The following is a 22,953-nucleotide window of genomic DNA, read 5'->3' as shown; positions in this document are numbered from 1 at the left end:
CGCTTAACCAACTGAGCCACCCAGGCGCCCAAGATCTTACTTATTTTAGAGAGAGAGCAAGCGAGCAAGTGCAGGGGAGTGGCAGAGAATCTCAAGCAGACTCCATGCTGAGAGAGGAGCCTGACTCGGGGCTCGATCTCATGATCCTGAGATCATGACCTGAGCTGAAACCAAGAGTCAGACACTTAACTGACTGAGCCACCCAGGTGCCCCTGAGATTTTTGTCTTTATCATTGGTTTTGAACAGGATTTTTATGTTGGGGCTTGGCATAGTTTTCTTAACATTTTTTGTTCTTGGAAGTCACTGAACTTCTTGGATCTGTGAGTTTATAGCTTTCATCTGATTTAGAAAATTTTCCAGACATTATTTCTTCAAATATTTTTTCTATCCCTCGTTTAGAGACTTAAGTTTCAAATATTATCAGGCTGCTTGAAATTGTCCCATAGCTCTCTGATGTTCTTTTCATTTCTTTTTTTTTTTTAAGATTTTTTATGTATTTATTTGACAGAGAGAGAGCGAGAGAGGGAATACGAGCAGGGGGAGTGGGAGAGGGAGAAGCAGGCTTCCTGCTGAGCAGGGAGCCTGATGTGGGGCTCGATCCCAGGATGCTGGGATCATGACCTGAGCCGAAGGCAGACGCTTAAGGACTGAGCCACCCAGGCGCCCCTGTTCTTTTCATTTTATTTTATTTTTTTAAAGATTTTATTTATTTATTTGAGAGAGAGAATGAGATAGAGATAGAGAGAGAGAGCACATGAGAGGGGGGAGGGTCAGAGGGAGAAGCAGACTCCCTGCTGAGCAGGGAGCCCGATGTGGGACTCCATCCTGGGACTCCAGGATCATGACCTGAGCTGAAGGCAGCCGCTTAACCAACTGAGCCACCCAGGCACCCTATTCTTTTCATTTTAAAATACTCTCTTTGGGGATGCCTCGCTGGCTTAGTCAGTGGACCATGCAACTCTTGATCTTGGGGTCGTGAGTTCAAGCCCCACATTGGGTGTGGAGATTACTTAAAAATAAAGAAAAATATTCTCCTTGTCTTGTTTCATTCTAAATAGTTCCTATTGCACAGTCTTCAAGTTCACTAATCTTTTCTTCTGTATTGTTTAATCTGTTGCTAATTCCATCCAGTGTATTTTTCATTTCAGATGCTGCAGTTTTTATCTCTAGGAGTTTGATTTGTCTTGTCTCTACTTAACTTTTGGAATGTATGAGATTCACTTATAATGAACTCTTTTAATGTTCATGTTTGCTGATTCCAACATCTGGGTCATTTCAGGGTCAGTTTTAACTGATTGAGTATTCTCATTACGGATCTTGTTTTCCTGCTTGTTTGCCTACCTGATAATCTTTGATTAAATGCCAAACATTGTGAATTTTACCTTGTTAGGCTGGCCAGTTGTGTATTCCTATAAATATTCTTTTTTTTTCTTTTTTAAAGATTTTATTTATTTATTTGACAGAGAGAGACACAGCGAGAGAAGGAACACAAGCAGGGGGGGTGGGGGAGGAAGAAGCAGGCTTCCTGCAGAGCAGGGAGCCCGATGCGGGGCTCGATCCCAGGACCCTGGGATCATGACCTGAGCCGAAGGCAGATGCTCAACGACTGAGCCACCCAGGCACCCCTTCCTATAAATATTCTTGAGTGTTGTTTTGGGCTGCAGTTAAACTACTTGTAAGTAGTTTGGTCCTTTGGGGTCTTGCTTTTATGATTTGTTAGGTGGGTCCTGACCAGTGCTCTATCTAGGGCTTATTGTTCCCCACTATTGAGGTAAGACCTTCCAGAGTCTTCTACCCAATGTCCTGTGAATTAGGGGTTTTTCCTCGTCTGACTGGTGGCAACAGGTGCTATTCCTGGACCCCTGTGAGCAATGGGCATATTTCCTTAATCTGTTCCGATGGTTTCTTCCCCAGACTGGGGTAGTTTCTTCACATCCCTATACTGATCAGTCTTCTGAATACTTGAGAGGCCCCTCTGCAGATCTCTAGGGTCTTTCCCCGTTCAGGTCTCTTGGGTTCTCTGTCCCAGGACACCCCCTGCCTTGCTGTCCCCAGACTCAGCTCCGTCTCACCTCATATGCAGTGTGCCAGGGCCCTGCCTGGGTTCGCCCTGTCTGTGCCATGTCTTCTCTCAAGACCAGGAAGTGTGGCAATCAATCAAAGGTCTCACCTCACTATGTGCCCTGTCTCTCAGGGATTGCTGTCGTTCGTTGCATGAGGACCAATATCCTGAAAACTGTTGTTTCCTATACTATAGTTTGTCTGATTTATTTTGGTTGATTCAGAGGGGAGGAGAATCTGGTCCCTGTTATGTCATCTTGGGAGGAAGTAGAAGTCCTACTTAATAAACACCAACTGACCAAATTCGCTGAATTAACTCTGACCTGACCCTCCTAGATTCCTGTGGTCACGGGGCCTAGCACACAGTAGGTGTTTGTTTGCTATGTTTGTTGAATGAAGGAATACAGGAATACTTGACTTTTTTTTTTTTTTTAAGATTTATTTATTTATTTGAGAGAGAGAGAGAGAGAGAGCACGAGTCGGGGAGTGCAGAAGGAGAGGGAGAGAGAAACGCAAGCAGACGCTGCGCTGAGCACAGAGCCTGACATGGGGCTCAATCTCACTATCCTGAGATCACAACCTGAGCCGAAACCAAGAGTAGGACACTTAACAGACTGTGCCGGCCAGGCCCCCCGGGGGTCCTTAACCTCTGTCCTCTGCTCCCTGTCTTTGTCTTCAGGGCACTGCACTTGGCAGTGATTCATCAGCATGAGCCCTTCCTGGATTTCCTCCTAGGCTTCGCGGCTGGCACTGAGTACCTGGACCTGCAGAATGACCTGGGCCAGGTGAGCCACCCAGGGCCAGTATGGGGCTTGGGGCTGGGTTCTCAGTGCAACCACTAACCCCTGCCCTCTGCTCCTGCAGACAGCCCTTCACCTGGCAGCCATCCTGGGGGAGGCCTCCGCAGTGGAGAAGTTGTACACGGCGGGTGCCGGGTTGCATGTGGCGGAACGTGGGGGCCACACGGCGCTGCACCTGGCCTGCCGCATGAGGGCACATGCCTGCGCTCGTGTGCTACTCCAGCCTCGTCCCCGGTGCACCAGGGGAGCCCCCAACACCTACCTCGCTCAGGGCCCTGAGCGCATCTCTGAAGCCAGCCACCCGCCTGTTGCCTTGTACCCCGAAGCCGACTCGGAGAAGGAAGATGAAGAGAGTGAGGAGGGTTGGAAGCTGCAGCTGGAGGCTGAGAACTATGAGGGTGAGGGTTTCCCAGTCACTGGGCAGGCCTGGGCTCCTGGGCAGAGTGAAAGCACTGGGCTCTGGGCTCGGTTCTCCTGACTCAAGACCCAGCCCCTTGGGAAATAACACTGAGGCTTCAGGGACCCCAGGCATGGGGAAGGGCTCCCACTGAGGCCCCAGATTACTGAGAATTGGTCATGTGGGATTCAGGACCCGGACCACGTGGAGGCCCGAGACCGCGTGGGACGCAGACCTGTCACCCACAGGCCTAGAACTACTAAGATCCCATTGTTGGGCCCAGGTTCCCCAGGTGGAAGGCACAGCTCACCCCAGACCTCACCGCCTCCTGCCAAAACCACAGGTCCTAGTCTGCCCAGGACAAGGGGACTCAAGGCCCGGATTCCCAGAGATTGACACTGGGTTCAGGGGCAGCCCCAGCCAGGCCACATGGGAAAAAAGAGCCCAGCTACCCAGGGCCCTGGCATCTGAGTCTCAGCTCCCCGACCCCTAAGCGCAACTACCTGGACCTAGCCCCTTCCACAGAGGGACCAAGATCACCCAGGACCCAGTGTTCAGGGCCCAGCCCCACCCCCGCAAGGTCATGGGCCCTTCAACTACTCAGGATCCAGGAATCTGGGGTCCAGGTCCTTTGTGAGATAAAGACCAGAGACTCAGTCTCCCAGTCCCAAGATCCGGGCCGTGTCCAAAGCCCCCAGGCTCTTCACCCATAAGCCCCAGACATTCCACAAGCCAGGCGTTGGCACCGCCAGCAAGTTCCAGACCACCAAGACTTAGGCACTGGGGGTGCAGTTGCGTCTTTGACTTACCCAGGAATTCAGGAGCTGGACCCCAAACTCAGTCCCCTCAGGCCACGAAGCCCTCCCCTATTGGCATTTGGGGCCCAGGCCCCTCACCCCCATCGCCTGACACCAGTCACTCTATCTGCAGGCCATACCCCACTTCACGTGGCCGTCATCCACAAAGATGCAGAGATGGTCCGGCTGCTCCGGGAGGCCGGAGCAGACCTCAACAAACCGGTGAGCTGCCCTAGGGAGAAGGCGTGGCAGGGAGGGTTGCCCCCCAGAGTGGGGCAGGGCCTCCTTGACCTCTGTGCTGCTCCTTGCAGGAGCCCACGTGTGGCCGGAGCCCCCTGCACTTGGCAGTGGAGGCCCAAGCCGCCGATGTGCTGGAGCTCCTCCTGAGGGCAGGTGCCGACCCCGCTGCCCGCATGTACGGGGGCCGCACCCCACTGGGCAGCGCCACGCTCCGGCCCAACCCCATCCTCGTCCGCCTTCTCCGTGCACATGGAGCCCCTGAGCCTGAGGACGAGGATGACAGGCCAGGCCCCTGCAGCAGCAGTAGCGACAGTGACAGCGGGGACGAGGGCGTGAGTCAGGAGGAAAGACCGGGCGGCCCAGCTGGGGGGTCGGGGTGAACAGGCTGGTGGGAAGGGGGGAGAAGAGAAGTTAGGCAGCGGAGTGAGACCGACCTTGGGCCGCTGCGATCAGAGAACTCAGGCAGCGGTGCCAGGGCTGTCAGGCAGCCGTCCGGGGAGACCTGGACAGGGCTGGCGGCGAGAACGCGGGGAGTGGGGCTTGAGCAGAGGGGGAGCTCAGGCGGAGTGACCGGTAATGGCAGTGGTTGACAGCGTAGGCAGTGACTGCGCTGAGCAAGAGTTGGAGAACTCAGGCGGTGGGAAGCCGACCTCGGGCAGCAGTGATTCCAACCCTGGCAACAGTGGGGAAAGACCTTAGCCAGCAGTGAGGAGGTCGTGTTGGGGAACCCAGGCGGCAGAGACGATCCCTTGGGCAGGGGACGAGGTTGGGGGGCAGGGGTGAGGAGTCTGGGTAGAGGCGGAGGGAGGGGGCAGAGGAGGGAGACCCCAGAGGCGGTGGCGAAGCAACAGGGCTGGAGCCCGAGCAGTGGCCGGCGGCAGGAGACCATGGGTGACCTTGAACGTGGTGGTTGGCAAACTAGGAGCAGGGGATTTGAGTGGGGGGACTTGGGCTTCCAGGAAGGCCCCAGTTGCTGGGGTGGGTGGAGGAAGCTGGATGGCCAGCAAGGGGACAGCCGCCTGATCCCCTGTGCCTGCCCCCCTCTGCCCCCAGGATGAATACGACGACATCGTGGTCCACAGTGGCCGGAGCCAAAACCGGCTACCTCCCACCCCAGCCTCAAAACCTCTCCCTGATGACCCCGTCTGACCTAATTGTTAATAGAGTTTCCAGTTTAATAAAATCCCAGTTCTGACGACCAGAGACTAGACTGACGGTCACCTTTGCGGTCCTCCAGTTTATTCCTGGGTCCCTGTCCCTCCAAGATCAAGTGCCACACAAGCCTCCGTGGTTTTCTCTGTGCTTTATTCACACCGAAGGGTTGGAGTGGGTGACGCGGGAGGCCGGGTGTGCCCTGAGTCAGTGTGAGCCCAGCCCCTCTACCCAACTCAGACTCAGCCCCGGGCCCGGTCGCACGGCCCACCCTTCTTCCCGTTCCTGCAGGTTGGGGAATGGAGTGGGCTGTTTGGGGGGGTCCATAGTCCTCAGCCATAGGGTGTGTCGGGAAGGAGGACGTGAGGCCGGGGGTCATCCCTCTCTCCTGACCTCCTCCCCCAGCATCTCCGTTGCCTTCTTTAGCTCCTCTCTCACGTGCTCCAGCCGCTCCATGTCGTGCTCCTGGTGGGATCACAAATGGGCTGGTCAGCACCCACCTTCAAAGGTGGGCCACCCCAGTGGTCACCCGTGAATGTGGGCCGTGTCACTTTGCACAACGGCAGCCAGCAGTGGTCATCCTGGTCCCCATGGACCGCGAAGGGGGCCGCAGTGAAAGAGTTACGTTGGCCAGTGCAACCAGCAGTGCGGTCCGTGTTGACTGCCTAGCCATCAGCAGCAGAGAGGACTCGGAAAGGTGCCCAACTTGGATGCCATGACCCCTTTGTGACGTGCTGGCTGTTTTGGCCACTGCCACCAACCGTGGGGACATCATCCCACTTCCCACGACTCAGCAGTGGTGTCCATCTCTAGTCCGGTGAACCAAGCACAGCAGCCCCTTCCCATGTGGCCAGACGGCTGCTTACAGAGCACAGGGGGGGCTAACTCAGACCCTTCTCTGCCACACTCGGGGCCGTCTTGGTTACTGTCATCTCAGCCAGCCTGAGCATCTCGGTCCAGCAGACGCTGCTGCCTCGTCCCGGTGTCAGTCCTGGTCACTATGATCCATTTGTGGTGGATCTTGGCTGTTTACGGCCCAACGCTGGTACATGTTTGGTCGTAACCCACCGGCCATTTGGTCCACCCCACTTGCCCACCGCCTCCTCCGCTCACCTCCCTCTCTGGAGCCTCTTCCTTCTCCTCCTGCTTGGGCTCGGCTTCTGGCTGCTGGTGGCGGTGGTGGTGCGGTGAGTGCTCGTGCTCCCCCTCTCCGCCCCCCTGGGCCCCGTGCCGCAGGCTGCGGCCCCCGCCGAGCAGCCGCATGCCCTTCTCCTCCGCCTCCTCCTCCTGGCGGAGGCGGCTGTGCAGCTGCTCCTGGATGGTCTGTGGCCGCACCTCAGACTTGGGGGCCCTCTCCGCTGCTTCCTCTTCCTCTTCCCTCACTTCCTGGCTGGGCCCCGTCTTCCCAGCCTCTTGCTTCCGGAACTCCCCAACCAGTAGGCCCTTCTCTTTGGTGGACGCACAGCCACAGGGCTCTGTCTCACACATCTCTGGCGGAAAGACAGAGGATGCTCTCTGGGCGGCAAATCGGGAAACCGAGACCTGGGGGGAGTTCTGGGGTCTGCCCGAGGTCCCACGGGGGGGGGGCTGCCCAAAACTGGGAGAGGAGGCTCAGGTCTGGGGGACATTTTCTGCCCCTCCCTCTGCAGGGAACCCCAAGGGTGGAGCTGGAGGCCAGGCTGGACACTGCGCAGTGCTGTGCCAACGCAGGCAAGGGGGCTCTGGGAGGAGACACCCCTTCCTCCAGGAAACCCTGACTGAAACCCTGGGTGGGTGGGGGCTCCCAAGAGGAACTGGGGCCTGGGCCCTGCTTACCTGTGTGGAGGAGAGCTGTGCAGGGGCTTCTCTGGGCCTGGCCCAGTGTCAGCACTTCTGTGACCACCTCGGCCAGACAGCGGGTCAGCTGGGGGTCAAGGGTCAGAGGGGAGGTTGAGGGCAGGGCAGAGCGGGCAATGAGAGCAGTTAGGGGTGTGGAGAGATGATCGTGCAGGCTGGTCAGAGAGGGCCAGGGTGCGGGGGAGGTGGGGCAGGGCAAGGGGTCCGCACTCCTCACCTCTTCCTTGGAGGGTCTTGGTGCCAAGGGAGCAGCGGTGGCTGTGGAGGAAGATGGGTGCTGGGCTCAGACACCCCCATCCCACACCGGGTGCTGTCCTCGGTGCTGATCCCAGCTCCAAGATGCATCCCTTTACTCACCTGTCCCCTCCCCGAGCCTACCTTCCAGGTGTACCGTCCCCACCTGGAAGCTCAGCCCGCGAAGTCTCTAGTCTGACCCCCCTGGGTGCACCGTTCCCGCCCCTGGTCCCTCGAGTCCCTGGTCCCCGAGCTGGCCGCAGACGCTCCCTCTCCAGTTTCCGGCACTCACCCGCCCCCAGCAGCAGCACCAGCAGCAGGGCCAGCGGCAGCAACAGCAACACGGAGGGGGGCCCGCGGTGCTGCATGGTGGAGCGTCCCGACCAGGGTGCTCGGCGCGGCGCGGCAGCTGCTTATAACCCGCGCCCGTGGCCCCACAGGGGAGAACGTGACATCACTACCGCCCCTTCCCCGCCCACGGCGGGGTGACAGCTGCGGGGCGGCCACCTGCCGGAGACCCTCAATTATTCATGGGGACCCACGTCTTGCACCCGCTCCCCTCCAACTAATGGCCCCTGAGTGCCTGCATAGAGGGAGGGTGCGTCCCCCAAACACACACAGTCTGATGAGCTTTAAGGCTGCACTGGGAAGCTGACCGGGGTTCGAATCCAACAGCAGTGAATTGCATAGACCTCAGGCAACAGCAACTCCTTCTCTTTGGCCATTTCCTCATCTCAAAATTTGGGTCCCCTAAACCTCTTGTTTAGGAGGTCATCCCAGTTCCACTACCAACAGCCGTGCGGCCCGGGGAAAACTGCCGGGACTCTCTAGGGTTGGTTTCATCCTTTGTGAAATGGGGCCGGCGGCTGCGACTCCACAGGTAAGGCGTGGTGGCAGCTGAGTGCAGGTCATTTAGACAGCACTGGGCACTGGGAACTACGCAGGTCCCAGCCCCTTGCGGCTGGGAATTTTTATTGACCACCTACTCTATGCCCAGCCCTCTTACAAAGCCCGGGGCTCCAGCAGCGGACACACTTCCCTGTGCTCTTGGAGCACACATTTGAGAAGGGGCTGACGCAATACTCAATTATGCGTCAGGAAAAAGGGGAAATGACCCCAGACTCCCGCATCACATGAGCACTGGGGGCTTTTACTCTGGCCGGTCAGGGAAGTCCTCTCGGAAGAGGGTATTTGCACCAAGGCCCGAGTGATAAAATGGAGGCAATCATGCAGGATGAAGGGAAAGCGTAGCCAGGGAAGGGACCAGCGAGGGCAAAGGTCTGAGTCGAGAATGAGTCTGCAGGGTTCGAACGGCCAGCCCCAGAGCAAGAGACACAAGAGGCGGGTTGAGGAGGAAGGCGGGGGGCGGATCACGTGGGGCTCTGTGGATCCTGGGGACCACTCTGTCCTTTCCCGAGTGAGATGGAGCAACGTGAGGGCTCCGAGCAGGGGAGGGACATGACCTGACCCGGGCGTCCACAGGGTCGCTCTGGCTTCGTATGGGGGCCCAAGGAGCCGGGAGGCAGTGAAGAGGCTCGTCAGTCCCGGTGAACGGGACCAGGGAGGAGAGAGTAAGGGTGGCTTCTGGAGATATTCTGAAGGAGGAATGGCCAGGCTCTGCTGCAGGAAAGACTGCCACAGGCGTGAGAGGAGCTGAGGGTCACTGGACGGGCACGGCGAGGGGCAGAGCGAGTTCTGGCTTTGCTGAGGCTATGCTGTCTCCTGGACCCCTCCCTGCCGCGGGGGGTGGAGGGGTGAGGGTCAGTGCAAGGTGCCCCCTGTTCTAGAGCAAGGGGAGAGGACTTGGCATGCTCTTAGTTCCGGCGGTGGCCCCCAAGCTGCCCTCCATGTGCTCTGGGGGTTGTGGCCACGGTCCCTCCAGCCACAGCCCCTGGGATGATTTAGCACCTCTGCCCAGCTGCCCAGCATGCCCAGCGAGTCGGCCAGGGTCCTCCGCCTGGCTCACAGATCCACAAAGGCCTTGGTTCTGACCATTTATTGGGGACTTCCTGCTAAGTACTGAGGGAGGGAAGGAGGAAGGAGGAAGGAGGGTTGGAGGCTTCTTCTTCTCCTCCCCTCATCCCTACAACCTTCAAGTCCCCAGATGTCCTGCTTTCTGGTGCAGGCTGGGACCGTCAGTGGTGACGGGGTCACTGGCTGATTCTGGGGAAGTAGGGAAGGGGCCCAGGGACAGAGCCGACACGAGGAATGCAGATGTCAGGACTCTGCTCAGGAAAATAGGTCCCGGGCTTCCGGGGTCCCCCGAGCTCCAGGAAGCGGCCACAGCCCTGCTGACTGATGAGGGTGAGTTCTCAGCTCGAAACAGGCCGGCCCGGGCGCCTGGGCTTCTGGGGCTGGTTGGGGCCGATGTATTGGAGAGGCATGTGGGTGGGGGCCGTGATCCGATCGGTGCCCAGGTAGGGCTGGAGGGCAGGGGGCACGAGGACCGAGCCATCCTGGGGACAAAGCAGGCCTCAGGTTGCTGCCACTGCCCCAGGCCTGCACACTCTGCCTCCCCGAGTTCGATCCTCGCCCGCCTCACCTCTTGCTGATTGCTCTCCAGGAGGGCGATGAGGAGGCGGGGGATGGCGCAGGCCGTGGCGTTCACCTGGGAGAGAGGCATGCTCGCGTCCACATGATGACCTCCGCTGGCCTGGGAGAGGCTGAGGTGGCGTGGGCCTAGGCGGGTGGAGGCTCTGGGGCGGGTGGGAGGGGGGTGCGGGCGCTCACCGTGTGGGCGAACTGTAGCTCCCCAGCCTCCTTCTGGAACATGATATGTAGCCGGCGGCTCTGGAAGTCCGTGCAGTTGGACGCGCTGGTTACCTGGGTGAGGGGGTGGGGCAAGCTGAGAGGATCAGCTGTGGGGGGGTAGGGGGTCCCGTCCCCTGTTCCCAACAGGCGTCCCCACCGCACCGGGGGCTCACCTCGCCGAAGCGGCCGCGGCCTGGCATCCAGGCCTCGATATCAAACTTGCGGTAGGCGGGAAGGCCCAGTTCCTGGGTGGGCATGTCCAGGACGCTGCCGCAGAAGAGAAGGTCATGGTGAAGGTCAGCGGGTGAGAGGTGGAGGCAGTGGCAGGGGGGGTGGTGGAAGAGAAGCGGATGGAGAGGAGGGTGGGGAGGAGAAAGCATGGGCCACTGTCAGCACCCCCGGTTTGTAATGGGTCCCCAAGGAGAAAGCCCACATCGCCAGGCCTCTCTGGAAGCCTGTGACGGACAGGGCTTGGGGAGGGGGGGCGTGGGGCTGCCTGAAAGGGAAGGGGTGTGCCCCCACCTCCACTCTGCCTGGGGTGAAGTGCAGATGGGGGATGGGGCGGCACCGAGGGATGGGAGCTAGGAGAGGGAAGGGGCCTGGGCCTCCACACTGGAGCGCCCTGTGCTGCTTAGGCTGCGGGCCCCATCCTATGGTCCTACACGGGATTTTACAGCCTGACAGACACACACCCTGTAGACATTCCTAATACGGGAAAAGGGGGTGGGGAGGATGGGGGTGGTGAGGCTGTTCACGATGAGGGAGTACCTAGCCAGCCTGTCCCTCCTCCCGCACCCCCACCCTTCTCCGCACCGGAAGTGCAGGCCCAGCTCCGTCAAGATCTCCATCTGCAGGAACAGGAACTCCTCCAGCAGCTGTGAGCTCTGCTCCAGCCCCGGGCCTGTCACCCCAAACATCTCCACCTGGGGCAGTGCAGCGGGCACAGGAGTCAGGAGGCCCTGGGTCACTGGAGTGGCCCTCCTCCCCAGTCCCGGCTACACCAACCTTGGTGAAGTGGTGTACTCGATACAGTCCCCATGGCTCCTTCCCTGTGTCTGTCTCAGCCCGGTAGCAGGTACTGGAACAAACCATCCTGGGGGGGGCAGGGGAGGTGGTGTCAGGGAGGGGAGAGGGAATGTCACGGGTGGGGACAAGCTCTAAAGGAACTGAACATCACCTGATGGGCAGGTCCCTGAAGGCCACGGAGTGGTCCATGAAGTAGCCTGGGAGAAGAGGGGAACAGGATGGGTCAGCAGGGGTGCCACCCATCCATAGGAAACCTCTGTGAGAATTAGAAAAGGCGTCCCCTCTGGCGGACACAACCTCACGGGAGGGCAGTAGCTGGATCCTCACTGGGCTGTTGTGCAGTAAACAACCTACACAACCGTACATGTTGGCCCTGGGGTCACTGGAACATTCTCGGCAGGCAGCTGTCATCCCTAGGATGCTCCTGGTTGTCCCCCTACAATCCCTGCTGCTCTGAGGATGCTGGAGGTATCCTCACCCCTGCTGTTGCCCCCAGGCAGGTGCTTACCTGCAAGCCCCACCTCTGCTGTCCCAGCCAGGTTAAGGTCTTCAAAGCGGGAGGGGTCGATGTTGTAAATCTGGGATGGGTTGGCATTTGGTGTCATCCCACAGCCTTCCTGGGGAGGAGGCCAAGCCACAGAGGTCAGGGCACAGAGGCCCTCGGCCTCCATTTTGCAGTCACAACCCCCGCTCCTCCCCAGGAAGCTTCTGGAATTGCCCTGGCCTCCTTGTTCTGGCCCGACGCCCTCAACCCAGTCCCAGGGCGGTCTCTGCTGGGCGAGACAGGCTGTTCTTCACGCCTGGGGTCCCCAGAACTGGCACACAGCCGGGCGTGGAGAGCACTCACAAACACAGCTCCTCGGAGAAGGTCTGGCACTGTCATGGGAGTGAAGCCCTGCGAAGAAGAGGGGGGTGGTGAGGAGCTCAGCCAGGACTCCCACCCGGCCCCAAGCTCAAACCGGAAGCAGCAGCACTGCAGAGTGGGCCACAAAGCCCGCTCCACCTCAGAGGAAACTGAGGAAGGCCTGAGCGGTGGGCTCGGAGCTGGCTCTGGGGCCCTCTCTGCTGGGGCTTCACAGTTTCCTCGCTCAGTTCAGTGACACAGGGTAGCGGGAGGTGTAGTGAAAGCTTTCTGTGGCTCCCCAGTGCCCTCAGGAAATGTCCGGGTCCCTCACTGCTGCCCACGCCCCACACCTCCAGCCTCTGCCAAGCCCTCGCGGTTCAGCAACACCACATTTCCCCGACGCTCCCTTTCTGCTAGAGGCAGGTGGGGAGGTGACGAGCTCAGGCTCTAGGGCCAGCCCCAGGCAGCAGCCATGAGATCCTGGGCTAGTCACAGCCTCTCCAGGCCTTCATTTCTCCATCTCTGAAGTGGGGATAATAATGGCACCTACCTCCCAGCGCTGCTCTAGGAACGAAACGTGTCAATAATATGTGTAAAGCCCTGTAAACAGTGACTAGAGCAGAGGTGACCCCCCCCCGCAACCTCCCCACCTTGAGCCTTCTGAGTCAGCGTCCATGCACCCCCCCATCCCCTTCCAGGCAGCCCTCCCAGACTGGCCCATACCCGGTGGATGAGCTTGTTGAGTGTGAAGTTGACCAGGCCGTGCTGCAGGAGGGCCCCAGCCCCACGGAGGTAGTAGGAGCGGTGGCCGGACACGTGCGACAGGCGCCTGGGAGACAGATGGGCAGATAGGCGGGTGTGTGTGGGCCGGGGCTGATGGGGGATGAGGGGGGCTCTTCTGCACCCCAGGGCAGAGGCCAGCTGCCAGGCGGGGGACCGGGCATCAAACATTCATGCGGGGTGAGGCCCTGGGGCTCCCCACCCGCTGCTGAGCCAGCTGCTGGGGTGGGGACGGTGGGTGGCACTTACTTCTGACGGATGATGTCGAGTTTCTCGGCGATTTCCAGGTGGCCCCGGGGTGGGAAGGAGAAAGCTGGACCAGGATGAAAAGCGGTGGGGTAAGGGTTGGGGGGAGAGACGTGCAACAGGGACAGAGAGAGGATTAGAGAGCCAGTGGGGATGAGCGGCAATAAGACAGAGGGAGACCGAGGGAAGGGGGGGAGAGGAGCGGAAGGGCGCGGGAGGCAGGGAGAGAAAGGGAATGGGGTGGCAGCAGAGACGGGCCTGGCAAAGGGGGAGGGAGGTGGAGAGAGACACAGGAAGCAGAGGTGGAAAAGGAGAGAGCGGGCAAGGGAAGAGAACATTAGGAAGAAGCGAGAAAGCGGGAAGGGGACAGAGAGCCAGAGCCAGACCAGAGTCAGGGAGGAAAACCCAAGGGAAGCAGGGGCCAAAGTGGGGCAGGGACAGACTACCGTGCACACACAGACAGGAAGGAAGGCCGGGCGAGGGGCGCACAGACCTTTTACAGGGTCCAGCTGCATCCCAGACCCCGGGGATCCCCACCCCAGCCTGGGGGGTGGCCCACCTGGCTTGTCTCCGACCACGTGCAGCACTCGGGCCTGGCTCTCGTCCCCAGTGGGCTGCAGAGAGACAGCGGGAGTCATGGGGGAGGTGGTCCCAGGTGGGCCCCCGGGCCCTCCTCGGCCCAGCACGGTGCTCACCACATCCGGGTGGGTCTGGTTGGGCAGCCTCAGCGCCTGCAGGAAGAACTGCTCCTCGAGCTGGGTCTCCTTGGGGTACAGGACCATGAGCTGCTTGCGGATCTCCCGGCCATGTGCCCGCAGGCTCTGATATTGGGGGTCCTGGGGGCGGGGGTGGGTGGGGTCAGCCCAGGAAAGGGCAGGGGTCCCTCAAACCAGTTTGACCTCGAGCCTTGCTGGCAGAACCTCTGTGGCGGACACTCATTGTCTCTTTGGCCCGACATTCTGAATTTCCTTTTGGGAAATTCCCTCCCCTCACCTCACCACCATGTGGCATGTCCAGAGGGTCATGACTCAGGCCTGGCCTACCAGAACATTCCATGGCCTTGGCCACAGTGACAGGCTCAAAGACAGGCACATGACCCCAGCCCTGGGACTACGGGTGCAGCTGTCAGGGAAGTGGCCCCCTTTGCGCGCCACCCTGGCTCCCCTTTCTCTAAGAGGAGAAAGTTGGTCTGGGAACGAGAAGAAAGCAGAACCAAATATGGAGCCAGGACCCGGAGCCAGCCTGTCTCATGAATCAATAGATTCACTTGGGTCAACAGTCCTGTTTGTTGTCTTTGGTCACACTGTAGGAATCAGGACTCATGTGGCACCTGCCCGCTCCCACTAGGGATGTGCATCAACCCTCTGTAGTACCTGCTGTACTTGACCGTCGTCCTGGTTTACCTGGTGGAAGAGAGACAGGGAGGGTGATTAGGTTCCTGAAGTTGGGGCCTGGGAAGTGGGAAAAATGGAGGGGTGAAAGGTCAAACAGAGCCAGGGAGTGTGGGGTGGGGGTGGGGAAGGGGTTCTGAATTCCTTGCTCTGCAGATGCCTGGCCGGACAGACGTTCCGCCACTCTGTGCCTCAGTTTCTCTCTCAGTACAGCCGGGAGGAGGCAAGATAACGGACAGTAATCACACCTGCAGCTCTGCTGACCGGGAGCTACCTCATGCCTGTCTCCGCAGAGGGCTCTCACACCATCCTCTCTCTCCATAACCTACTCCATGAAGCGGGCCTCGCTGTGCTCCCCATTTCGTAAATGACAAAACCGAGACTTGGAGAGGTAAAATCTGTGGACTTGTGACCTTCTACGATCTGGAGCAGCAGAGGGGAAAGCAGGCTAGACTGGAGTCTGAATGCGGGGTGCCTCCAAGCTGTGTGTCCTTGGAGAACTCTCGTCTCTTCTCTGAGCCTCGGTATGCCCATCTGTGAAATGGGCTCATAGGAGCTCCCCAGCAGGGTTGGTGCATGGCTTCCCTGGAAAGATGGGTTAGCACTCACTGAACGCTGTCATCACTTCTGTTGTCTGCACTGGCTGCCCGCCTGTGACGCATGTCGCCCGGGGCCTGGCACCTCTGTAGTAGGGTCACCGGGAGATGTAACTAGCCTTGCAACTGGCCTTCGAGTGGAGTGGTGGAAAGCAGCCTGAATGCCTGGGTGCGAATCCTGCCCCAACTTTCTGGCTGTGACACGGAGGCACATTTTTAACCTCCTGGGGCCCCCGTGTCATCAGCTGTAAGTTGGGTTTGGACTGTCCCCATCTCCCTGCGTTGTGAGGGCTGCACCTGGAACAATACCTGGCACACAGTGACTGCTTATGTAAACGTCTGCTGTTGATTTTATGACGACTTTTCCGCCCCCCGTGGCAGATGCTATTGGCTGTCCAACCCAAGACTCTTTGCCCTCCGTCCTCCAGTCCCGCAGACACCTGACTCAGTTCACCCTCCCTGGGCAGCCTGTAGTTCAGGGAACGTGGGCTGAGCTGGGGGGCTGCCCCTCAAGGAGCCCTAAGCCTGCTGCAGTAACTCCGGCCCTCCTGCTGATGACAGGTGTGGGTGTGGGGCGTCTGGGCCCAAGAGGCATGAGGGGACTCTGCTGGATGCTTCGGGAAAGGTCTCCCTGCTCTTGAGAAAGGGCATGCAAGCCCCAGAAAAGTCCCGTTTTCTGCCTCCGGTGGCATCATACAAAGAGATGTGGGTACTACGCCAGCCACCGTGGACTGTGAGAGGGGAAACTGAGGTCGAATCAGGAGGGTGAAGCTCCACCCACCTAGGACCCCCATGCTCACCAGCAGGGCCCGTATTGCCTCAGCCACAGCCTCCTTCTCCTCCTCCAGACTCCGGATCTGCTCCCGCAGCTGCCTCAGCTCCTGCCATGTGGAGATCTGGGGGTGGACACAGGAGGGAAAGGCGTGAAGTGGCCACTGTGTCCTGCCCCTTCTCCCTGCAGCCTCGGCCTCTGGCCACCTGGACCCCAGTGGCCAGTCCCCCTTCCTTCACCCCCCACCCCACACTAGAGCTCCCTGACGTGAAGCCCGTGGCTGCCCAGAATGAAGACGCATTTCCCAGCCTCCCTCACAGCTGCGTGCACTCCCGTGTCCAAGTTCAACCAGTGGACATGAGCAGAAGTGGCAGTGTGACTCGGGTCACTTCCTTAAAGATAAGCCCCCATGTTGGACTTTCTGTCTCGCAGTCCCCTTGGACCGGATGACGGACTGGGAGGAGAGCCAAACCGGACAACATCCTGAGGGATGCGGAGCAAGAAGGTGAAAGGACCCAGGTGCCGAGGGGCATGGAGCTGAGGCCCCGCCCGGTGCTCACCTCGGAGTCTCGCAGAAGAGAGAGGCAGCCGTCCTCTGGGGCCGCCGCGCCAAACCACTCTGCCCTCCCACAAGGCAGGCTCGGCTCTTGTTCATGGGCATCCCTACGGCTGTGAGGTCCCTCTGTGAGCCCACATCCCTGGGCAAACCCCTCGGACCCCTCCGGCTGTGGTTCTCCCTTTGACCAAATGGCGCAAACAACACCGTCCTCCCTCCTAGGGGCCGGAAGCAGCAAGGGGAGAACAGGCCACAAGGCGGCTCCCCCTGGATGTCTCCTGGACACTTCATGCTCACGCTGTGCAAGAGTGACTCGAGGACAGGCATCTCTCCCCCCAGATCTGCTCTTCCTCCTTAGGCACAGCCCCGAGAACTCCCATTCCCCACCCCGGCCCTGTGGCCAGGCACCATGTCCTGACCCTTCTGCCTCAGGGACATCTGTCAAGCCTGTCCTCCTCCCATCCCGACTCCTGCCCCCATCCAGAGCCTGTCCTCTCCCGCCAGGACCCCTGCGCCAGCCTCCCAGCCTGCAGGCTCACCTCCGCCAGCCAGAGTTCTCACACAAGCCCTCTCCCGCCTGAAAGCACCCATAGCTTCCCCGGGCTCCGAGGAACAATTCACGTGCTTTGTTATTGCCCAGAAAGCCACGTGCCATACTTCTCTTCACACTTCACACCCTAAAGATGTGTTTTTTCAAGCTTTGGGATGTGATCCATTAGTAGGTTATAAATAATTTAGGATCTCTAAACCAGCACTTTAAAAGGCTGTGGTAGGGGCGCCTGGGTGGCTCAGTCGGTTAAGCGTCTGACTTTGGCTCCGGTCGTGTTCGCAGGGTCCTGGGATCGAGCCCTGTGTCAGGCTCTGTGTTCTGCAGGGAGTCTGCTCCTCCCTTTCCCTCTGCCCCTTGTCCCCCTCCCCCGCTCATGCGCACACGCACGTGCGCTCTCTCTTTTGCTCTAATGAATTAATAAAATCTTTTTTAAAAATAAAGAAAGAAGGGCGTCTAGGTGGCTCAGTCGGTTAAGCGACTGCCTTCGGCTCAGGTCATGATCCCAGGGTCCTGGGATCGAGCCCCGCATCGGGCTCCCTGCTCAGCGGGAAGCCTGCTTCTCCCTCTCCCACTCCCCCTGCTTGTGTTCCCTCTCATGCTGTCTCTCTCTCTCTCTCTCTCTCTCTCCGTCAATTAAATAAATAAAATCTTAAAAAAAATAAAAGGCTGTGGTAAAATACACGTAAAATTTGCCATTTTAACGATTTTTAAGTGTAAGTTCAGGGGCATTAAGTACCTTCACACTGCTGTGCAGCCATCCCCACTGTCCATCTCCAGACCTTTATCTTCCCAAACTGAAACTCTATACCCATTAGACATTTTCTTCCCATTCCTTGCTCCCCCCAGCCCCTGTACATATATACTACATTTTGTTTACCTATTCATCCATCTATGGGCACCGGGGTGCCTTCCATCTTTTGGCTACTGTAAGTACTGCTGCTACGAACGTGGGTATACAAATATCTGTTCAAGTCCCTGCTTTCAGTTCTTTGGGGTATATACCCGGAAGTGGGATTGCGGGATCATAGGGTAATTCCATGTTTAATTTTTTGAGGAACCGCCACCCTTTTTAATTAGTTTTTCTGAGCCTTAGTTTCTCCTCTGATAAAATGGGGGCAATAATGGCACCTACCTCATATGGTGGTTGTGAAACTGAAACGAGGCAAATATGGACAGAGCACTTAGAACAGGACCATCCTCAGCACCTCAGCAAGATCTAGCAATATGGTGACTGGGTTCTCGGTCCCTAGCATGTAGTACTGTATTACTTACCAACTTATTCTCAACACCTGAGACAGAGTAGATGCTCTTTAAATAACCGTTCAGTAGAACCTTTCATTCATTAGCTAACCCCATCTACCCTGCTACCCGTGGGGCAGCGGCAGGTCTCCACCTCTTACTCTCCAAAGGCAAACCCTTCCACCCTCGTCTGATTCACATCCCTGTCCCCCATGTTCTTCCCCCTTCCCCCATTTTCTTTTGTCGTCTTAAGCCTGGCATGAGGTTGGAGCCCAGAGGACATTGGCAGGTAGTAAGTTCCTAAGCGCAAAGCAGGTACGCAGCACGCTTTATGGAACAGGCGCATAATGGGTGTGTAGATAGTAGGGCCCTAGCACTCCGTGGATAACTGGCACCCGCACGCGGACCAAGCACAACATGTTGGCTAAACTTGGGTAGGAACGCAAATTCCCGTAATGGGTTCGCCCCCTGCTGGAGAGTATCTTGCGAGCCCAGTTCGGCCCCGCAGCTAATGGCCCACGCAAGCGCACTCACGATCGCGGGCAGGTCTTCCGGCCGCAGCTCCCCCTTGCGGAGCCGCAGGGCGCGCGCGGCCTCTTCCGGGCATGCGCACAGCGACTCCATGTCCAGCTGAGGGAGCGCGCTGTAGCCCTCGCGCGCGTGCTCGTACAGGAGGTTCCGGCCTTGTCTCTCCGTGGCAAAAGTTCTCCTTGGGCTACGGCTGCAGACACAGCTTCTCCGGGGCCGAAGACCCCGAGCAGCCACCAAAGGCCACAAGCGCCGCGCCATGGACGCAGCCATCTTCGACAGAGGACAAGGAGCCACGCATCCTTTGTCCCGCCCACTCCGCGTTTAGACCAATTGCAAAGCAGCCGCCCTGCCAATCAGACCCTGGACCGGGTGAGCCCCTCGCGTGCCTCAAATACAGGCCGACCAGAAAAATTGACTGAGATTGACTCTGTCGTTGACCAATCGTCATTTGTGTCCCGCCCCTTCAGGGTACACGAGCGGCAGATCCAGCCAATCCCGGCTGGGATGGCCTCCGGAAGTGGCTAGAAGCCCGTTCAGCGTGCCTGCGGACCCTGCTAGGGTCGGTGAAGTTGTTGGACTCCTCGGGTTCTTCAAATCTCCCCGGCCTTTTCCTCAGTTTCCCTTCTCCTCCTGTGTGCAGGGGGAGGGGTGGCGGGGGGGCGGGAGAGGTTGCTGGGTGACCGAGAGCCTACTCAGAGCGAAACTAAATTTACGGAGGGAATTTCTGTCAGCAGCGTGAGGGGTTGTGGTTCGACGGTCAGGAAATTCCTTGGGTTTAATCCGAAGGCTCCGAGGACGGGATGGGGAGAATTGGGGCCCTTCCCCGGCTACGGCCACTTTTCCCTCTTCCTTCCTGATTCTCTCATCCCCTAACACAGGGACCCTGCAGGCGGCGGGATGTCCTGGTCCGGCCTTCTCCGTGGCCTGAACACGTCCCTAAGTTATGGTAAGTTGGGGGCTTGAGCTGCAGACACGCAGCTGGACGAGGGTTATCCCCTCTGGGACTTGGGCGCCTCTGCCGCAGCCCCGGGGGGGAAATCGGGGTTTTAAATTAGGGATGCACGGATGCATGGTAGATTTTAGCGGAGCTCGGGCAGCAAGGGCAAGGGGTGGGAAGTCTTTGCATTGGGGGCGACTATACGTCGTCAGGTGGGTACCAGGAGTTTGGGTCAATTACTGATTTCTTCAGCAAATACTTAGTAAATAACCTCCCCTGGGTGAGACATCCAAGCAAAGGGTTTAGCTCGTTCCTTCAGCTGATATTTTTCAAGATCCTGGTGTGTGCCATGCACGGAGAGGGATGCTTTATTTATGTCCCTATGGGCTCGACAGACATCAGATGCTTCTCATGGCCACTCTGCAGACTTTTATTAAGCACTTTCTGGTTGCCACTCACCAAGGATCACATGACAGGCTTGCGACCTGCCCGGGAACTCTGGGTAGTTTGACATGCATCTCTCACCGTAGCCTCTCATACACCGTACTCAAGGAGGAGGTGCGGTTCTGGTGCCTCTGATACAGTGAGGACACTGAAGCACTGAGAAACGGAGTCTTGCTCAAGGGCATACCACTAGGAAAGGGCTTCTAGCAATGTCTCACCCCCTTTGAGGATTCTGCTGTAACTTGACCCATAAGGAGACGTGGAAATGGAGAGTAGGGCCAGGACCTGCCCTGGATAGGGAGAGAGTGTAAAGTTTGGGTGTAAAAGGGCATCCGTGCTAGTGACAGGAAAAGGATGAACCTAAAGCCCTGAACTGGGAGCTCCAAGAGGGTATGCCCAGGGCTGTCTCTATCACGGTTGTGCCTCCATGACTGGGGCCAAGACAGTAGGTGCTCAGTGAATGTTTGCTGAAGAGAATCCAGTTATGGTGGCATCTTCTTACATCCTATCCATGAACAAATCATCAGTTTGCCTTGGAAGTATATTCCCTCCCCTACCTGGCTTTCTTCTTAGTCCACTGCAGCCACACTGCTCCCTTTTCTGTTGGTGTGTCTGGGGACACAGCTGGAGCAGGATGAGTAAGGGGGCAAGTAGGGAGATGAGGTCAGGGGAGTAATGGGGCCAGATCACCTGGGGCTTCATGGGCCACAGAAAGGACTTTGGCTTTGTCCTGAGTGAGATGGCACTGCAGGAGGGAGGGCTCTGGGCAAGGGGGGGCATGATCTGGCCAAGGTGTCCACAGGGTCCCTCTGGCTGCATGTGGGGACCAGACTGTCGGAGGAGGGAGAAGTAGGGCTCAATAGACGAGGCTGGACAGGACCAGAGTGGATGCAGTGGAGGAGGGAGGAAAGGGTCTGTATCAAAGTTTGGCTGACATCATCTGCTCATGGGGGTTGGAAGTGGTTATGACGACGGGCAGGAGGAGGGACACCTCCCTGAAACACCCCATTGGGTTGCTGTGGAGATGGCATGAGTTCACGTAGGTACAGTGCATAGAACAGTCCAGGACACGATGTGAATCTAATCGCTTTTATTATTTTTAAACAGCATTAAAGTCAGTCCCTTCCTTGCACAATAAAAGGAGCTAATCCACATTAATTGTTTAAAATAGAACCTGACAGGTGATGGTTGCCCAGTAGATGATATTACTCTTATTTGTGACTACCCCCAGACGGAAACAAACACATGCTTGGAACCATGCCCAGAACACGTAACGCTTTCACTGGGATAACACCTCCCCCCCCCGCCCCCACCCTCCCGGTTGTGTGTCTCCAGGCCTAGCCCTGGCCTCCCAGCTCCAGGCCAGCCGCCCCATGGCCACCCTGAACCAGATGCACCGCCGAGGGCTTCCGAAGTGGCCGTCTCCACCTCTGGGCCCCACGGCCGGCCGGCCGCAGCTGAAGGGAGTAGTGTTGCGCACGTTCATCCGAAAGCCCAAGAAACCCAACTCGGCCAACCGCAAGTGCTGCCGCGTGCGGCTCAGCACTGGCCGAGAGGCCGTGTGCTTCATCCCCGGAGAGGGCCACAGCCTGCAGGAGCACCATGTCGTGTTGGTGCAGGGCGGCCGCACCCAGGACCTGCCTGGCGTGAAGCTCACTGTTGTGCGTGGCAAGTATGACTGCGGCCACGTGCAGAAGAAGAAGTGACCGCCAGGGCCACCTTGGCGGGCTGGGGTTCACCAAGAACCAGAACCTTCCTCTCTGGGTGCCTGCAGTATCCTTGGGAAGCTCTTCCAGCTCTGGAAGCACCTGGTCCTGGGTGCAAATCCTGGCTTCGCCTCTTCCAACTGGAACACTACTTGCCCACCGGGGTTCTGGGTGTGGATTAGTAAAAGCACCCCTCTGTGTACATGTATACAGCATGGGCTTCCATGTATAGAGCATGGGCTCGGGGGATCTCTTCTGCCGGGATAGGGCCCTGTACTGCCATCTGCTGCGAAGGGGTTGCAATAAACACACAGACCCCTCTGCCCCCCACGGTTGTTGTGTGAACCCTCCTGCACAGTATTTGCCCACTGCGTGGTATTAGCCACAGAGATTCCCGATGGGCCTTGGTTTCCTCCAGAAAACAGCTCCACTCATAGTATCCTCCTTGTTGGGTTTGTGAAGATGAAATTCAATGCTCTAAGTGCAGAACACCTGCAGGTGGCTACTCCGTGGGAAGCTCTGGAGTCAGGTAGGCAGCACTGAGGCCCATTTCCCTTTCCCGCAGGCCCAGGATCTGGGCAAGGACAGCCCGGCTGTCAGGCTTTCTTATCTGTGGAAGGGGTGTTGAAAGGCTCGGAGGGCATGCGCTGCTGCCTGCCTGGGAGCTGCTGCTCTAGGTTATTTCCAGACTCACACACACCTGGGTCCGAGTCCTCGCTCTCTCCTTTGTTCTCTGACTTTGAATATACGTGTTTCCCCCTCTGGGCCTCAGTTTCCTCCCTTGGGAAATGGCACCGAGAGTAATACTGACCTCACCTGATCACATGCGTGGCCACTGGGAGCCGTCCTTCCATCATTGGGCTCTGTGCAAGTCCTGCCTTCCCTGCTTACTGGCCAGGTGACCTTGAGCAGGTCATTGAAACTGAACTTGTTTCCTCCTGGACCGAATAAATAACTGCCTGCCTTCCATTTCCCGCATGGAGCTTAGCACGCCTCCTGAAGTTCTCACGATTGGAAACCTCCCATAGGCCTTTTAGGATTAGGGCTGGGGGCAGACAGTGCATTG

General features: G+C 58.2%; 4 protein-coding genes across 7 annotated transcripts in view; 2 read left to right on the top strand and 2 right to left on the bottom strand.

Annotated features, from left to right (window-relative positions):
- NFKBIB (NFKB inhibitor beta) overlaps positions 1-5,499 on the top strand; it is a 9,363-nt gene extending 3,864 nt beyond the window's left edge. Inside the window, exons 2-6 of the mRNA XM_025854310.2 lie at positions 2,742-2,847; positions 2,927-3,260; positions 4,190-4,278; positions 4,368-4,628; positions 5,350-5,499. Coding sequence (XP_025710095.1) covers positions 2,742-2,847; positions 2,927-3,260; positions 4,190-4,278; positions 4,368-4,628; positions 5,350-5,445 — 886 coding nt within the window. The 3' untranslated portion in view covers positions 5,446-5,499. The remainder of the gene's footprint in view (positions 1-2,741; positions 2,848-2,926; positions 3,261-4,189; positions 4,279-4,367; positions 4,629-5,349) is intronic.
- Positions 5,500-5,592: 93 nt separating this feature from the next.
- CCER2 (coiled-coil glutamate rich protein 2) lies at positions 5,593-9,387 on the bottom strand. 2 transcript variants are annotated; one of them, XM_025854314.2, is made up of 5 exons: positions 7,811-9,387; positions 7,502-7,542; positions 7,264-7,351; positions 6,562-6,938; positions 5,593-5,913 (listed from the first exon to the last, which is right to left on the bottom strand). In XM_025854314.2, exons 1-5 carry the CDS (start codon positions 7,884-7,886, stop codon positions 5,824-5,826), a joined length of 672 nt encoding a protein of 223 aa, XP_025710099.1. In that variant the 5' UTR covers positions 7,887-9,387; the 3' UTR covers positions 5,593-5,823. The 2 variants fall into 2 exon arrangements, with proteins under 2 accessions (XP_025710099.1, XP_073741224.1); XM_073885123.1 differs by having other exon boundaries at positions 7,264-7,542.
- A 112-nt stretch (positions 9,388-9,499) lies between these two features.
- Positions 9,500-19,070, bottom strand: SARS2 (seryl-tRNA synthetase 2, mitochondrial). 2 transcript variants are annotated; one of them, XM_073885119.1, is made up of 17 exons: positions 18,804-19,070; positions 15,953-16,048; positions 14,537-14,568; positions 14,320-14,410; positions 13,861-13,920; positions 13,725-13,779; positions 13,169-13,232; positions 12,863-12,968; positions 12,143-12,190; positions 11,804-11,912; positions 11,447-11,492; positions 11,275-11,362; positions 11,083-11,192; positions 10,443-10,536; positions 10,249-10,341; positions 10,061-10,126; positions 9,500-9,974 (listed from the first exon to the last, which is right to left on the bottom strand). In XM_073885119.1, exons 1-17 carry the CDS (start codon positions 19,068-19,070, stop codon positions 9,831-9,833), a joined length of 1,569 nt encoding a protein of 522 aa, XP_073741220.1. In that variant the 3' UTR covers positions 9,500-9,830. The 2 variants fall into 2 exon arrangements, with proteins under 2 accessions (XP_073741220.1, XP_025710094.1); XM_025854309.2 differs by lacking the exon at positions 14,320-14,410 and having other exon boundaries at positions 13,861-14,001; positions 14,539-14,568.
- On the top strand, positions 19,024-22,217 carry MRPS12 (mitochondrial ribosomal protein S12). 2 transcript variants are annotated; one of them, XM_025854312.2, is made up of 4 exons: positions 19,024-19,169; positions 19,268-19,359; positions 19,679-19,746; positions 21,517-22,217. In XM_025854312.2, exons 3-4 carry the CDS (start codon positions 19,698-19,700, stop codon positions 21,885-21,887), a joined length of 420 nt encoding a protein of 139 aa, XP_025710097.1. In that variant the 5' UTR covers positions 19,024-19,169; positions 19,268-19,359; positions 19,679-19,697; the 3' UTR covers positions 21,888-22,217. The 2 variants fall into 2 exon arrangements, with proteins under 2 accessions (XP_025710097.1, XP_025710098.1); XM_025854313.2 differs by lacking the exons at positions 19,024-19,169; positions 19,268-19,359 and adding an exon at positions 19,392-19,432.
- The last annotated feature ends 736 nt before the right edge of the window (positions 22,218-22,953 follow it).

This window comes from Callorhinus ursinus, unplaced genomic scaffold (assembly GCF_003265705.2).
Source record: "Callorhinus ursinus isolate GAN/ISIS: 27379988/994484 unplaced genomic scaffold, GSC_fseal_2.0 scaffold61, whole genome shotgun sequence".
In the NCBI taxonomy this organism is placed as follows: Eukaryota; Metazoa; Chordata; class Mammalia; order Carnivora; family Otariidae; genus Callorhinus; species Callorhinus ursinus.
Note: the sequence above shows the minus strand (reverse complement) of the source record. Positions and strands in the feature narration are given on the sequence as shown.

Excerpts from the sequence above, each read along its gene's own strand:
- CCER2 (XM_073885123.1), bottom strand. The coding sequence starts at position 7,886 with ATGCAGCACCGCGGGCCCCCCTCCGTGTTGCTGTTGCTGCCGCTGGCC. Across the intron at positions 7,543-7,810 it reads GGTGCTGCTGCTGGGGGCGG|CCACCGCTGCTCCCTTGGCA; the intron begins GTGAGTGCCGGA and ends CTTCCTCCACAG. Across the intron at positions 5,914-6,561 it reads AAGAGGCTCCAGAGAGGGAG|GAGCACGACATGGAGCGGCT; the intron begins GTGAGCGGAGGA and ends TGATCCCACCAG.
- SARS2 (XM_073885119.1), bottom strand. The coding sequence starts at position 19,070 with ATGGCTGCGTCCATGGCGCGGCGCTTGTGGCCTTTGGTGGCTGCTCGG. Across the intron at positions 13,233-13,724 it reads CGTGGTCGGAGACAAGCCAG|CTTTCTCCTTCCCACCCCGG; the intron begins GTGGGCCACCCC and ends ATCCTGGTCCAG. Across the intron at positions 11,913-12,142 it reads TTCTCCGAGGAGCTGTGTTT|GAAGGCTGTGGGATGACACC; the intron begins GTGAGTGCTCTC and ends CCTCCTCCCCAG.
- MRPS12 (XM_025854312.2), top strand. The coding sequence starts at position 19,698 with ATGTCCTGGTCCGGCCTTCTCCGTGGCCTGAACACGTCCCTAAGTTAT. Across the intron at positions 19,747-21,516 it reads GAACACGTCCCTAAGTTATG|GCCTAGCCCTGGCCTCCCAG; the intron begins GTAAGTTGGGGG and ends GTGTGTCTCCAG.